The sequence below is a fragment of the Procambarus clarkii genome, chromosome 89, assembly GCF_040958095.1.
Source record: "Procambarus clarkii isolate CNS0578487 chromosome 89, FALCON_Pclarkii_2.0, whole genome shotgun sequence".
NCBI classification, from domain to species: Eukaryota; Metazoa; Arthropoda; class Malacostraca; order Decapoda; family Cambaridae; genus Procambarus; species Procambarus clarkii.
Window position 1 is genome coordinate 19,006,443 of NC_091238.1, and position 17,086 is coordinate 19,023,528.

At 37.1% G+C, this 17,086-nt stretch overlaps 1 protein-coding gene across 7 annotated transcripts in view; it reads right to left on the reverse strand.

Annotated features, from left to right (window-relative positions):
* hrg (poly(A) polymerase hiiragi) overlaps nucleotides 1–17,086 on the reverse strand; it is a 33,594-nt gene that overhangs the window by 12,288 nt on the left and 4,220 nt on the right. For 4 of the 7 annotated variants that reach the window (XR_011225851.1, XM_069318153.1, XM_069318152.1 and 1 more), the window contains exons 3-11: nucleotides 16,775–16,859; nucleotides 16,344–16,520; nucleotides 15,850–16,105; nucleotides 15,433–15,629; nucleotides 15,007–15,227; nucleotides 14,435–14,706; nucleotides 13,778–14,037; nucleotides 13,053–13,148; nucleotides 11,922–11,969 (exon numbers count right to left, since the gene is read on the reverse strand). Coding sequence is in view for 6 of the 7 variants with exons in the window: in XM_069318153.1 (XP_069174254.1) it covers nucleotides 11,946–11,969; nucleotides 13,053–13,148; nucleotides 13,778–14,037; nucleotides 14,435–14,706; nucleotides 15,007–15,227; nucleotides 15,433–15,629; nucleotides 15,850–16,105; nucleotides 16,344–16,520; nucleotides 16,775–16,859 (1,588 nt within the window). In the remaining variant the exon portion in view is untranslated. The remainder of the gene's footprint in view (nucleotides 1–11,921; nucleotides 11,970–13,052; nucleotides 13,149–13,777; nucleotides 14,038–14,434; nucleotides 14,707–15,006; nucleotides 15,228–15,432; nucleotides 15,630–15,849; nucleotides 16,106–16,343; nucleotides 16,521–16,774; nucleotides 16,860–17,086) is intronic. The other 3 variants (XM_069318150.1, XM_069318148.1, XM_069318149.1) reach the window with 1 other exon arrangement.

A 17,086-nucleotide genomic window follows, 5' to 3' on the forward strand; every position in this document is an offset into this window, starting at 1 on the left:
ACTCCCAAACACATACTCTTGACCATGTTGTGGGGAAGTGGTTTAGGATGTTTGTTTAAACACCATGTTGTGGGGTAGTGGTCTAGGGTTTGTTTGTTTTGATTCACAACCCAGTGTGCGGGTTCGAATCCTCCTCATGGCTCCTACTGATTTTCTCAAAGTAAACAGTGGGAAACAATATGAAGAATAACAAAAAACAAACAAAATGAAATGAAACTTGATAAGGGTCCTGGATTGACCAAAATGAACTTTTATTTCATATTGTGAAATATGGGTTACTTGCTTCAGCCACATTATTGTGACATTCTCTTTGTATAACAAAAACTAATAAAATACAGCACTCTATGACAGACAACAAAGAAAGCACAGTGAAGTCCTGTTCAATTAGACAAATTCATACCAGATGATGTTAGGATTTCCATGAGTGGACAATACAGAGATAAACAGCAAACCTCAAATCTGATTTTAATCAAGTCTTTCAATGGGCCTCAGAAAATAACATGATGTTTAATGAGGATAAGTTCCAGTTACTGCATTATGGAAAAAACAAAAAATATCAAAACAGAACCCACATACAAAATGCAGTCAAATCCCATTATTGAAAGAAAAGCAATGTACAAGATTTAGGAGTAATCTTGTCAGAAGACATTACTTTTAATGGACACAATAATGTGGCTGTTACAACTGCTAGAAAAATTAACAGGTTGTATAACAAGAACCTTTCAAACAAGAAATGCCACATCAGTAATGATACTTTTTAAAATGCTAGTGCTCTCTAGGGTGAAATATTGTTGCATAGTAACAGCCTCATTCAGATCTGAATAAACTGCTGATCTGGAGAGTGTGCAAAGGTCTTTTACTGCTAGAATCCACTCAAACACATATCTAAATTATTGGGACTGTTTAAAAATGTTAAATCTGTATTCCATAGAATGCAGGCAGTAGAAATACATAATGATTTAAACTTGGAAAATACTAGGACTGGTTCAAAATATGCATACAGAAATAACACCATATGAAACCAGAAGCGCAAGATACGTAAAATAGCCCCGTTGAAAACCAGAGGTCAATAGGCATGCTAAGAGAGAACTCGATCAACAGCCCAAGACTTTTCAGCACTCTTCTTCAACACACATGGAGTATAAATTGCCAACCTCAGGCAGCGTTCAAAAAAAAACTTAATAAACACATTCAAAGGATACCTGATCAACCAGGCTGTAACTCCTACATTAAGCCGCAAGCAGCAGCACTGAACAGCCAAGCTGACCAGAATACCAACTAGGAGGCCTGGTCAGAGATCGGGCCTTAACCCTTAACATGCTCGGGGTTTAATATCCTGTCATCCCCACAGGCGCATGTCATTTTGAAAAAAAAACAAAATATTTTTTCTTTCTAACCTGTTAATTTGTGTTCACTGATCAAGGGAAAAATAATAAAAAAATCGTAAGTGGCATATATTGCCCGCTATAGGGCGGGGAAGTCTGGCAAATTATAGGCGCTGACTCAGCGTGCGTCCCAGGCGGTCTGTTGCTCGCAAGCTGTCAGGCCGGAGTTGCCACAAAGAGATAATTACCGAATTATTTCAATGTCTCTGATTGATTTTTCATACTTTTTTTGCTGTAATATTATTCAATAGTGTGTAGTTTGATATATTTATAATAAAATGAGTGAATCATCGCTGTACTCAAAAATATGGTGTGCATATTGTTGATTCAATTATGTTCATCAATCAGTGAACAAATACTTTGTCGGTTATTACATTATAAGCACAGGTTATATATAGGTATCTGCATGTTTTGTTCACTATAACGAACCACTAAGTAGCTATTATGAGTCAAAAAGTAACGAGGAGTGACCGCCGTGTACCAGCCAGCCACTCCCGCCCTCCCTCCAGTCATCTGACTCACCCACATTCTCCTCTCACAGTAATGTTTTTGCTATAATTCACTATATACAGACGTTATATATAAGTATCTACATGTTTTGTTCATAACTGTACATCTAAGCTTGTATGGTGAGTAAAGGCACAAAGATGTGGCTACTCACACAGTCAGCTGATCGGCGGCCGCCCTCAAGGCCAGACGCACTAATATTTCTCCTCCAACAATACTGTGTGGTGTTATTACGCTATATACACACATTATATATAAATATCTACCTGTTTTATTCACCATACTTGTACAAATAAACTGGTATGGTGCCCAAAGACCATCGTGGTAACCAGTAAACAACACCGTCGTCTGCACGGTGGTGTCGTGCAGACGACGCCACCGCCCTCACCAAAATGGCGGCTCCAAACCTTCTCTTGCTGTTTATACCCTCTATACACACGTTATATATAAGTATCTACATTTGTGTTCACCATAGCGAACCACTAAGCTGGTATGCTGAGTGCAGTCAATAAAAGGTGGCCACACACAGTCAAAAGACTTCGCCACCACCCTCCCTCCCACAGCATTACTCCTCCTTCCATGGCGCACAGCGCTAAATATCACCACAATCCTGCTATTATCAGAACCCTGGTCAGTTTTATCAGTCAGGGGTCTTCTGTAATAATATCATCGCTACATAATAGCATGAACAAGTATAATTTGGCATTTTTAGGCGATGCTGTGGTCACAAGCTGAACAGCAGTGCTGTTAGCTCATGCTGCGTGCGTCAGGCTTGGTTGCTCACTCAATACTGAGGCCAATAACACCCAGGAGTTTGGCCCACGATTTTTTTTTAAAATGGCGTCTGTTTACAAGAGCCCTGATGAAGGTGTGGTGAACCCCGTGTATCCGTGGGCTGTTTAAATCTTGCGTAGTACTCCAACACATCATATGACGTGATGCGCAGTTGACTGGAACAATGTCCAGCACGTCATATGACGTGATGCGCACTTTAAGGGTTAAGGACATTGATCCACGGAATCATTGACATGGTATACTCCAGGTATACCCCTTCCACACCAACCAAAAATTTTGTAGGACCTAGCTTGCTGGTTTATATCAAACACTATATTTATATTATTTCGGTACAAACATGTTCTGCATTTTGCAGAAATTTGTATACTAATATTGCACTGTATATCTTTTAAAAAGCAGCTTTATTTTAAGTTTTCCAGTGTGTGTGTGTACTCATTCGACCAGCAGTCTTCCATTATTTTCTACAAAACCATATACAGTATCAGGAATGTAAAATGACCATACAGCCAAAATGGAATCCTTTTGTTGAATTCATCTGTTGAACTAAGATCCATTCAAACACCAGTTCAAGATACAATACTGTACATATAGATAATGAACAGGTAAGAAATACAATTAAACAAATGAAGGAAAATAATAATTAATGCAAATACTGCAAACTAGTCTATTATATTAATTTTCTTTACATAGCTTTTTTTTTGTTTGTTCAAAGTTCTTGAGAAACAGTCCAAAGAACCCATCAGTCTCCAGCATTATTTTACAAAATCAAACGGCAAGTTTCTTGAATAACATCTTACTACAGGGTAAAAAACCAGCTTTGAATGTAATGAAATGCCATTTTCTGGATGAGCACCGGAGGCTCCCTGAAGCTATAAGGTTGATGTGTGTTATATTGGTATGGGGTATCAGTCAATTGGAGTTCAGCCTACTGGGGACCATGTACCAGAACATGGCCCCCTTCTGAGAGGCAAAGGGAGCAATGGGCTATAGAAACCCCCATGTGGTTGGAGGCATTCAGTGTCTGCCATCGACTGGGGTTGACACCCAGAAAGGTAGGCATAACAAAACAAACCCCACTTGGTAAGAAAATGTGATCAAAAACCGAACAGGGAGGCAGAACTCACCCTACAACTTAAGGAAACAAGCAAACGTCACACCTAACCATTGCACCAGCTGTCCGTGCAGCTCCAAGCATCAATGACCCAAAGGCCCCTCTCGAAAGCAGCCATCTCGTTCTTCACCAGAAAAGTAGAAGATGGCTGCAACCGAACAAACCGACTACCAGGGCCAAAAGAGCTGGTAAACCCCTACGCCGGAGGAGAGCATGAAGCTTCCCCATCCGACCCCCAGAGGCCAATGCCAGCAGAAAACGAGCCTTAAGAGAAATAATCTTGAACCAAAGGGGCCACCACGAACTGACGAGAAGAGAGATAGGAGAGCACCCTGTCCAAGGACCAGGATGGCTCAGGCGATGCATGAGTAGGACGGAGGAGAAACAAAGCACGAGAAAACTTACGGAATGGGGCCGAAGTTTGTTGACACATGTATAAGTCGTCGAGTGCGTGGTTCTGCTGGGCGCAGGGCAAGGCACGCTCAGTTTACCAGTGTATCCCGCCTAGTGATGACCGCACTTGAGTTCTTTGTGAAGAATTTCGTTGTTTTTCTGCTTTTTTGGTTTCTGAACATAAAAGTTCTTATTATATATATCATGCCATGGGTTCCAAGAAAGTCAATGGTAAAGTTCAACATAAGAAAATAGTTGTGAGGAGGACGACAGAGGAAAAACAAGATATCATTCGAAAACATGCGAGTTGTTGAACTAACTAGACAGAACAACAATCTATGTCAATGATATGCACCCTAATTTCTTAAGCATGGATGAATAAACCTTCTGAGCTGAATGGTGTGATGTCATTCCTGGCGAGAGTAGGAGGATGCTGCTTACTGCCACAACTAAGTGGCCTGCTCAGAAGTAGTTTTCATCTATGTATACTATTTTTATGTACAGTGTCTTTTTTTTATATTACTAGGCTAAGTTAGAAAATTGCTGTTTGGCAAATACCTAAGAGAAGCAATATCCATTTAGCCATGTAGTTGCAACCAATAAGAAATGAGAACTAGAATGTTAACACTTTCGCGCTCTCGGCGCTCAAAAAAAAACAATGCCCCAGATGCTTTCGGCACTTCGCGCGCCTACGCGGTAAGACCGAAAAAGTGTACACTCTTTTGACTGTCCTGACAAGAATTGAAGGCGCACGTATTTAAATTTGGTATCACTGTGTTCGCAATGAAATTGTCTATAAGAGCATACCTATAAAATGCCGCCCAAGCATAAGGAGTATCAACACCAAATAAAAAACTATGCAGATCACTCGCCGAGAGCCCCAAACAGCAACAAAATGTTTCCACTCTCTTAATGGTTGCGAAGCCTACAGATGTCCTACATCGCTAATTTTGGTATCATTGGAATTGCAATAAAATTCTCTACACGGACATATGCATATGAATGTTTAATATAGGTAATTGCCCACCCGCAAGAGTGTGTGAAGTGGAGAGTAGTTAGCCGCGAGCGCACTGGCGAAAACACAGGGGGGAAATCATGCTTGGAAAGTTTATACGTTTCCTGACCCTACTTTTCTATGTAGGTATTTCTTTTTTATACCAATGTGTTCGCAATAAAATTTTCTATAAGATGAAATGTATAACATTTGTACAAAGCATGTGTAAGAGAAGCGCCAAATATAGAACCACGTCGCTCAGTATGCGTTCGCGGCAGAAACGAACGCATTGTTTTCGTTCGTTTGATGTTTGTCATGTTTATACTTGTTGAAACATTTTATAATTTATATGACAGTGATTGCAGTAAAATTCCCTACACAGACATATACATAACACATACAGATATTTCCCACGTGTTGGATATATCAACGGCTAAAGGGAACCCACTGCCACATGCTCGCCACACCCCCAAACATACTTTGTGTATTTTTTTTTTTACTCATAGAAGTTTATGTGATATAATATTCATTCTGGTACCAAAAAATTTGCAAATAAATTCTCTACAAAACAAAAGTATCCCCATCCATTTCGGTTAAAAAATGGAATTTATAGAAATATTTTTTCGATGGACGAGAAAAGTAGGCTGTTATGCGGAATCGTAAGAAAAAACGGCGACGAGTTATCTCTAATATAAAGCGCGAAAGTGTTAAGAAATGTCTTCACAAAGGCGTGAAAGCCTGAGGTTGAAATTAAAGAGAAATAAAAAAAAAACAATAACAGAATAAAAAACAGAAGTCAATAAATGAGCAATGTCGAGACTTGAGTAAATATAGTAGAGCCTAGTGCAGTGTCATAGCAGCCAAAAAATCCCAACCTCACAAAGAAGCAGAGGCCTCATGTTAGGAGCCAGGTTCATCAGACAAGAAAAAACACCCATTTCTTCTCAAATATATACTGTAATGACAAAGCTGAAGGACCCCTTCACCCCCAAAATAAATATCCAGCATTGAATGTAATGAAACGCCTCTTTCTGGTAGGGCCCCTCAGTGGCTCACTAAGTTAACCAGATGGCTAGCTCGGGTAGCCACCGAGGAGATCCACCGAAAAATGTGATCATTGTTATTGGTTGTACAAGATATTTTATATCTTGGAAATATTTATGGCCTGATACTGAGTTACTTGGACCATATTTTCTATTAGAAATAGGTTACCACGATACTCAAATATTTATCTTCATACAAATTTGTTTTCATCAAAACATTTTTATTAATCTTTTTGGTAATGGTGCCACTGGAAAGAACATGTAATTTCTTATAATTTACATTTATAATAATTTCCTTACTCTAAATGTACAAATAATTTAAAAAAATAAAAAAATAAAGTTCCATATACAGTAGAAAAAAGTATGAGGCTGCAGAGAAAGGGCTAAGATTACACAACTGGAGAACTGGTCTAATACAATATTCATCCATGATAACCATATATGCTTAACATGGGTCTTAAAGTTAAAAAGCCTCATAGCAGTTATCACACATTATATTTTTTCCACAATTTACAACAATCTATTTTTATTCACTTTATTATGGGAATTCCTACAAAAAGTAGATAATTTTCTTTGAGTTCACTAGATATTTTGTATCTATAACCTGAGCCCCACAAGTCCAATTTGCCCTTGCCCTAAATACTGCTCTCATATCTGAGTAGCTCTCACTCAAATTCTTGATGTAGTTTTCTTTGCTTCTTGAACCATTAACCTTTCACTCCCCAAAAGTGCAATCTTTACATCATGATCTCAAGAATTTGCAACTTGTAGAGAGTAAATCACAGTAACGCAACCAACATACGAGAATAAAGTGATGACGTTTTGGTCTATTCTTGACCCTAGATCCAGGATGAGGTTGAAACCTCCCTGGGAGGGGAAAGCTGCGCAACGGATCACCCAGATCCCTCATGCTGGCCATCCAACCCCAGTTCAACCCCATTAAGTGACATCAGGGCAGTGAGGAAGTGAGTGGCACCAGGGCAGTGAGGAAGTGAGTGGCATCAGGGCAGTGAGTGGCATCTGGGCAGTGTGGAAGTGAGTGGCACCAGGGCAGTGAGGAAGTGAGTGGCATCAGGGCAGTGAGGAAGTGAGTGGCATCAGGGCAGTGAGGAAGTGAGTGGCATCAGGGCAGTGAGGAAGTGAGTGGCATCAGGGCAGTGAGGAAGTGAGTGGCATCAGGGCAGTGAGGAAGTGAGTGGCACCAGGGCAGTGAGGAAGTGAGTGGCACCAGGGCAGTGAGGAAGTGAGTGGCATCAGGGCAGTGTGGAAGTGAGTGGCATCAGGGCAGTGAGGAAGTGAGTGGCACCAGGGCAGTGAGGAAGTGAGTGGCACCAGGGCAGTGAGGAAGTGAGTGGCACCAGGGCAGTGAGGAAAATGTCCCAGCAAAGCAAACTAGAAGGGAATGGGGAGCAGTAGTGCGAGTGTTAAACTATTAACTCCTGCTAGTTTTTTGGTCCGTCTCTAAACCATTTGTGCCTGATGCATCAAATTATTTGGTCTTTTATTTGGTAATTTTGCTGTTGAAGCTGTAGATAGAGGAGGATTACAAGACCACTTCTCTTTAAGCATTTTCCTTATTGACCCCCCCCACCACACAGTATGAACGTTTTCTAACTTCTCTCCCCCTCATTTACATTTCCAGCTTCCACCCTTGTGCTCTTGCCCCAATTTTCCCATATTTAAAACTAAACTGTCCTTGACTACCTGTCAAAAACTGTTTATTCTCCATAAATTTTTGTACATACTGTATAATGATCATATCCCTTGTGACTGATCTCCGAAAGCGAGTTCTTATACTCGGCACTCATAACCTATTTTTGTGTCTTAGACTTTTCGGTACTAGCCTTGATTTTCTAACTAGCTAAACTTGTTAGATTTTTCTAACTAGATAAAACTAGCAAACTTTTTCAATCTTTCTGGATAAACCCACAGTGGATATCCATACCTTAAGCACCTGCCCTGTTATGGGCATACTAAATATGCTAGGCTCCAATGTATACCTCTACATACCTTGGACAAGGACCTATTTGAGACCCCCTTACCCCCTTCAATGGGGGTCTGCAGCATGTAGAGATGTCAACGCGCAGTCATAGTAGTGTTTTGCAGTTTAAATCTGCCGAGTTGATTTTTTATACCAATGTGATTCTTGACAGGGCACAGTGGCCTTAAAATGGTCCTTGATCATTTGGAGTAACTATGACTCTCTTAAGGTAGCCAAATGCCTTGTCATCTAATTACTGACGCGCATTAATGGATTAACGAGATTCCCACTGTCCCTATCTACTATCTAGCAAACCCACAGGCAGGGGAATGGGCCTGCATTAAACAGCGGGGAAAGAAGACCCTGTTGAGGTTGACTCTAGTCTATATAAGGGACTATATCTAGTCTATACCAATGTTGAGCTTGACTCTAGGTGGATCAATATCATCACAGGGTGACAGTATTTTTCAGACTCTCTCTAATGTGCTGATGACATAAGCTAAGAGAAATTACAGAGGAAACGACTCTTAAAAGGGGGCATTTCATTACATTCAAAGCTATTTAGTGCTTCCATGAGTCTTCTAGGACTGGAGGTGGACTAAGACAGTTTGGAAGTGGAGCTGAAGGTACCGATAAACTTGCAGCTGTGCAGTAAAAACAGCATCAGTTTAGTGTGAAGGTCCTAACATGCAGAGGGCAGTGCACCGAGACTCAAACAAGACACAAACTATCACCGAGAAAAAGGGGAAGACTCAAACTGTTCCACATGAATATAATTTGTATAATTATTCTTACTAATTTACACACAAGATATGTTTTACTGTTGAAAGAAAGATCATCACTTTCTATCTAGCTACCTATAAATTATTACCATATTTTGATAAAGTGAAATTACAATACACACTGTACTATACTTTAATACAAAAATCTCAATATTCCAGTACCCTTGAGACAAATTTTTTCCTTGATAACTTACATTTCCAAAGTACTGTACATACAGTATTATACACTTTTTTTTAAGGATTTTACTGAACTGAACTTCCACAAATTTGCCCTCGCTTTCATTTTTGAAATGTATAACGCAGACAAAGGTACTGGAAGACTAAAGTCATCCACAAAGAAATATTCGTAAATCATCTTTGAGTCTCTCTTTCGTTATTTATTACTCGTAAAACATTTATTAACACAGTACTGTAGAGTATAATCTCAATACGTAATATTGAGACCATAGGTGCTATCATTTCTGGAGTATCTTTCTCTCCAGAATCAGAAATGTATGCTTTCTTATGTGTTAAACACTAGTAGTGATGAAGCCTCTGACTTTCACACCCAATCTTGTTAAACTGTTTCAATCAATTTAGCCTTTTCTTTAATATACAGTACTGTAATAAGATGCTCCTTCTCTATCCCCTGCCTGACTTAGTCCAATTAATCCTTCTGGCAAACATTTTTATAGTAACAAATAATTAAATATCTAAAGAAAATGGTATCACTAGGAGTAAAAGCAGTAAAAAAAAAAAACAAGACTTTTCCATTTGCACATTTTTAGCAACCTAAAAAAATTGCAAACAAATTCTCACACATTCCAGACAGTTGGAGTATTTAGGAATGGTCACATTAATTTGTTTTTCTATATCTGTGAGGACAGGAAATGTTTTCTGTATTCCTCCTATTTCAGATACTGCATATCTCCTTTCATTAAAGTGGATAGGCATGATAAAATAACCATTTTGATAAGTAAGAGCACTTTGGTGTTACCACATATTTTAACAACCCTTTACATGCCACTTCCATTCTACGAGGAAATCAGATCACTTTTTCATATTTAAATGACTATTATTTTAATTATCTATTAATTATTAGACTATTATTAATTATCCTTCTACACTCGCATCTGGAATTATTTTAATGCTCACCAGCCCCCCCCCTCCACCAGTTTTATTCAGATCATCAAAGCAAACAGTTTAGTAATATTTGAGCATAACATATTAATAATACTAATTATACTTATTTAAGGATTTTTAACACCTGCTAGACAGATGATTTTTCATATTTTAATTACCAAATACACTATACCGATACGTATTATCAACTTGTGCCGAGGAACTTTAGTTGCCAAAGTACTGTGGTAGACAAATGAGCTTCCACTATTTTAAATATCACTGTGTATCATTCGAATTAAATTTACCAGATTTATTAATTCAAGTGACTGTTTAGGCCACCAACTTCTTGTTACAAGCAGTTCCAAAACATTATTTAATTTAGATCACCAATTATTACTACTGTTACGAGTATTATTGAAGGTGAATAAAAGACCCAAATATATGTTTTAAGTGTATTAAGATACAAATTTTTGGATGTAACTTACATCTTTTCTCAAGGGAGTATGCATTGTATGCAGTACCTTCAGAAAGGATATAGATTATATCCAAAAATTTTGTATATAATAAACACATATATTGGGTCTTTCCTTCACCTTCTTTCAAGCACTATGGCATTGTAGAAAATTTCACCAGTTTGATTGTTATTATTCATTTATACTGCCATTCTATATGTACAATAAGGTAAAAAGAAAGTGATGAATCTTTCAATAGATATCAAGGTTAAAAACCTGTGTCCCTGAAGAGTTAAAGGACACAGGTTGCATTCCACCACACAGCCTCAATATTTACTGTTTCATACAGAAAGTGTATAATTAACTTTATTTTTTGGTGGTGATGCAGAACGTGCCTCTAGAAGTGTGGGCAGAACACAATGCATGTACCCGTGTGGAAGTAGCAAGGGGGGGGGCAATCAGGGAATCAGTTTCATTTGTTATTTTATTTATTTTAAGTTATTTACATTCAACTTAACTAGGTTCCATTCATCCAAATGCAATGCAGCAAAAAACAATTACACAATTCTAGAAATTAAAATGTCTGCACTTTATTTTTTGCAGAAAATTTCTAGCTGAAGGGGGGCTTTCTAGCATGTTGGTGGCTTCTCCCTCATAGGCAATTACTGTTTTTGCTTTAGTGCTTTAAAGTGCATATTACTCTACACTGTTTGCTCAACAAGTACTTCACAAATTGATACTTTATGCACCCATGACAAACTTCATTTGTGTGTGCATAATTATACATTTGCGTCTCCCATAAATGTATCATTCTGAGCGGCATTAAATTATAATTCTGAAAGAACTCGGTAAAAAACGATACCAGTGCCCAAGAATTTTTATAGGAAGAAATATAATATAGAAAGGTGTATGGAGGATCGTCAATTTTAGCATGGACACATAATGTCATAGAAACAGTGAGGCTGTATATACATAGTTATATACACAAAAATATGTCATATTTTAATAAAAACCAAAGAATGGTTAGGTGGTGGTGTTGAATAGCATACACAGATGTATGAATCTGTGAGGCTACAAACTGAGATTACATATTGAATATTTAACTTAAATCAATAAGTTATAATAAGCATGCCATGAGCTGAAGCCAAAGTCCAGGAGACAAGCACACGAGACCCAGTAAAACTACTACTGGTAAGAAGCCTCGTCTGAGGAGGCCTACAAGCATTAGGTAACTTTTCCATTCCACCAAAGTACACAAGAGGGACAAGCAGGAAGCGGTGCACTATAATAATGCACTGGTCATGCTGCAAGCTCAGAAGCATCCTGAAACAGCAAGCTTGATCAAGACGATCAAAAGAAAACAGTGATCCAACTTACAGGTGCTGTCACTTTCTGCTACCCTCAGCTAGACAATGGTAAAGATTGCTGAAAGGAAACGAAGGTAAAATACATTTAGACTCATAATCACAAACAACTAAAAAGATTCATAATGTAAATTTAATATTTATTTAGTAACTAATCTACAGTATAGGATAAAAACCCTATATTTTTGTATTTTATGTCAAGATTTGAACTACACAGTCTTTTGCACTCTCATAAGTGTGGGGTTTGACCCTATGTTATTATCTCTATGATAAGACATTACCATTATGGAATGTCACATCATATGGTATGTATAATTTATGGTATGTCACACCAACACAAAAATTAAATATCTGCATATTGTTGCCAAAATTGTAATATTGCATGTTGTAATACTGCCCTCTCAAGGAGGGTTCTCGAAGACTGAGGTATCTGAAACACTGACAAATACTGCTGTCAAATAAAGAGAGATTTACAATCACCACCACCATGTCATAAATGGTTTAAGTGAAGCTCAGCATAGCAGCAAAACTCTGCAAAATTAAAAATATATATACCTTCAACAGGACACAAAGATAACCTGTCATCTGGCAGTAAAAATACAGTACTCTATCAACAATTGTTTGACGAGCCTTGATAAGACTCAAAATAACAGGATTTAAGTAGCTGTAAAAAGATATTCAAAAAGCATAAATGTGTGAATAAGATTTCCATCACAAATAGACATTTCTATTAATATGAAAAAATCTTATCGAAAAAATCTAATACAAAATAAAATCTTAATAAACAATGTAAATAAATAATAAATCTTAATAAACAATGTTAATAAATATTTTGTTATGGACAATTGCAACATCATACATATCTGAGAATTGTTATTGTCCAGCTTGTCCAGCTGTAGCAATTATTTCTATAAATCTAAAAAAAATTACTTCAAAAGTAATTAAGAAAGAATTGCATATTCCTTCCCTCTCAGGATTAATGCAGTGGTCACACAGTACAAATGGACTGCCATCGAAGAGAAAATATTTTGGAGCAATGTGATGGAATCAAACTCCTGTCCTGGGTCACTTCAAAACATTTCCTCATAGGCATATCATACTATTGTATCGTGATTTCCTTGTGCCATTAAACTGTAATAATTACCTGTGTGGTATTTATTTCTGGCGCAAGACCAGGTATTGATGTATTAGAGAATGCTTCGTCAATGGAGATATTGGAGTCATCACCGTTTAAAGCAGCCTGTGAAGTGAAAGAAAAAATGTTTAGTGCCTAGCACTTATTAATTGAATCATTTAAGACTTAATTTAAATAAAACATAAAATTATCCCTTATTTTAAGGGATAATTCTAGTAATGGATAAATAGTAATTGAGAAATTTATTTAATGGAGAATATAATTAATCAGAAGATGAAATATGTTACTAACAATGAGTAGAGTGAGTTTTGGTTAATAGAAATTTAAAGTTATTTAAAGTTGACAGAGCCTATTAGGTACCACAAAACATTGAATTACAAAAAATGTACCTTTGAACTTTTAGCGTTGACCACAATGAGAGCTGCTACCGATGTGGTAGAGATAAATGTCTTAACAAGTGGAGCAACTTTTATACCATGTGCTATCGAATCTGATGAAACGTGCCACTGTGATTTTTAGTGACTGTGATGCTGATCAAGCTAGTAATGAGAATGTTGGCGATGGTGTTGAAAATATGGTGACGGTGTGAACATACAACACCAACTACGACACAAGGCTTTGTATTTTGTTATGTTTCTACATGCGCCCGACTTTGATGAATTCAGCAAAAACAAACTGCAAATCTGAGTTTACTAATAATACAGTATGAACATAACAGAAGACAATTACAGTACCTGAGTTGGAAGAGTTTCTGGGTCTAACTTGAGCTTTTTGTTTGACTCGGGACTGTTTCGACTTGGTGAATCGGGAAGTACTGGGTCGGATTTGCGCTTCTGTCCTATTTGTCGTGGTTGGCCTCCTTCTTCTGTTTTGGATTTGTATTTGTCCAAGATATCTTGTGATAGGTAGTGGGTCAGCTGTTTTCGTTTCACATACTTGCAGTTTACCTCCATGCCTTCCTTATAAGCCTTGTTATACGTACTTTGCTTATACACTGCAGGAGAAAATTTAAATTGTCAATAAAATTTATTAGTTCCTACTTTACTAGTACAGTATTTGAAAATGTAAAGAATAAACTGAAAAAATAAAATTAATAACTAGTTCTTTCTATTTGAAGAAATCTAATTATATTTCAGGCACATGCCTGATGAAGCTAAATAGAACTTTAATGAACTATTACCATTACACTATCATACACCAACTGCTCCCCCACATAATTCTTACACATCTGCATCTGCCTATTTGCGCTCGAGTCACAAATGTAACTGTTTCTTATTGATGTAACCAACGTTACTTTAGTTCATTACGTCATCATTCATACTTGAATTTTGCTAAGATTTATGCAAATATATCATCTTCCCAAGAAAATTTTAATATTTATATTCACTTACCTACTTCGACGAACTTATTGATGTCGTTGGTGAGATCTATGTTTACATTTTCTGATTTGTTGAAGTCCACCCCTATGAACCAAGATGAGTGTGGTTTTTCCATATAATCACTGTCACGACAATTAAAGGTCGCAGGATTAATATGGACAGCTTTTATGGCAGCATTGTGTTCCAGAGTTGCAATTAGATGTCTAATTTTTGACTCGACAAGTCCATACCATTCTAGGTGGTCCTCTGCAGTTCGTGCAACAGCAATCACCACAAGGTAGTGCCTGCCAATATAATATTTTACAATTATGAGATCAACTATATTAATCAGTGGAAAAACTCAATTTTTTTCCCATACACCATGGGATCACTATCTTATACGTGGGTTAAACTGGACAGAGGTAAAGACTGTTTTAAGCCGAGCCATGGGAAAGACTGGGGGTCGGATACACTAAAAGAGGTTAATCCATCAAGAACCCGGTTACTGGTCGTAAGTGGCCGTAACAACAAGTTTATGTATAATTAGAGTTATGAGAATTTATAATTATTTCATTTATAAAATATAAGACACTATATAAACATACTTGTATTTTGTAAAAAAATTGGGTGGCTGAAAGAGTTTATCCCACGTAGCCTTTCCAAGCATTATGTCCTCGGTAATCTGAAGACCCATCTTAAATTCCTCAACCATAACTGCCTTAGTTGACTGTGAAGTATTAAAAGTAGAATTCTGTTGGGGATAGGCTGGTGTGATGATTGGCATCAGGTGAAATCTGTCCTGGACGTTCACCCGTGGATCCCACACCTGACAACACAAAATTAACTTAGGTTAACATATTGATGTTTATATATTTGTAATTAAAGTATAGTATATTATATAATACTTCTTAACAAATAGCAAAATGAATGAACTAAAACCTAAAATGTTAGTTCAGTCAATTTAATTTACAGTTACAGTTAATATAATTACAATTACAAAATTTACAGTTATGAAATAATACAATACTGACCTTAAAGCCAAGTTTGGCATCATAAGGTTGTTTGAGATATACTGGTGCTGGCCAAGTCCATTTTGAGAACACAAGGAAGAACTTTTCAACAAGTGTAGAGGCAGTAGCATTAGGATACAACTGACAGGTGCGAGCTACTAACATGGCCCATGAAACACCACCAAGATACCCAAGAACATTGCTGTATACACCATGACCTGTTGAGAAACAAAACAAAATGGCATAAAAAAATATTCAGATCACCTAACCAAATACAGTATATACCATTGAATATCCACAAATGTGAAAAGTTACAGAAATAAGATGCATTTTTATGAACAGTATATTAAAACTAGTATAACTACAACACCCGAGTTATAATTTACTAAAATATTTTCTCAAGAATTAGATATTACTACGATAATGTACTGTACTTACGTTTAGCCCATAACTTGATTGCCCTTAATGCCAAACGAAAGCTCTCTCTGTTTGGCACTTGGCGTAGTATTTCATCAGTCACCCGACACCCATTAAGACTCCGCACACATTTTTCATCTAGGTTTTTAAGAATGGTGTCGTCTTTTAGGTCCACCGAGTCAGGCACCTCCTTCAGCGCTAGCCGAGCAAACAGAAGATCAATCTCAATGCCTTCGTACTTCATCTTGATCACAGGCACAAAGGCCTCTTCGACTGCCTAAAATATTAAAAGACATGTCTCATTAGCACAGTAATGTTTACTACAGTTCTGTATTAAGATTATTTGCTATTACAGTAATTTGTTCATGTATCAGTAAATAGGAACTTTTACCAAAACATCATACGCTATAAACAACTTGAATGTTAAGCTTGTCTTACATATATAAGGCTACTGGTTGATTTTTATATATATTTTACATTTTTACAACCTCTCATCTTAATCCTCGGAAACTTACCCGCATTTCTGTTACTTCCGACTGATCCTTCAAAAGATCATAAAAACTACCAAAGTAGTCGGATCGTTCAATGTGTCTGGGAGCGACGCACAACGCATCAATATCAGCACCACGACCAGCTACTCCGAGTCGATACGAACCAAATGTGCATATCTTACCACCAACTGTATCTGCAATCTGGTGAAAATATAGTTAGAATCAGTATCAAAAGGAAAGGGAGAAAAAATTATATATACAGCATATGCATATACGTATTATGTAGTTTTGCAAATAATTGTTAACATTTAAACTAAAATCATAAAAATAAGCCTTATGAACAATAATTCTTAATTATTAATTGGTCAACAAAAGTAACTAAAGGCAAAAATAGTAGATTATGTAATACAGTACATGTATATTGCAGAAACAAAATTTGACGACTGATGACATACCTGTGGTGGCATATTCTTTACGTTTATGCTTACATCTCTTATCCACTGTGTTACCATAGTATTTAACTTGCCCAAGACCTCAAATCTGAAAATTTTGAAAATAAATTAACATGAAAAATGCCAAACAAACATTACTTTTATACATTAAAAATTCTAAGAGTCGAGTTAGTCCAATCTAGCGTTTGCACTGATCGCAATTCCACAAATAAGATTTTCATCATGTGTAATAAAAAAAAAGTGATGGAAAACAGATTATACGATAGAAAAAGAGCTTATCTAAGATTCTGTTTAGGAGCAGTTAGATACAGTACT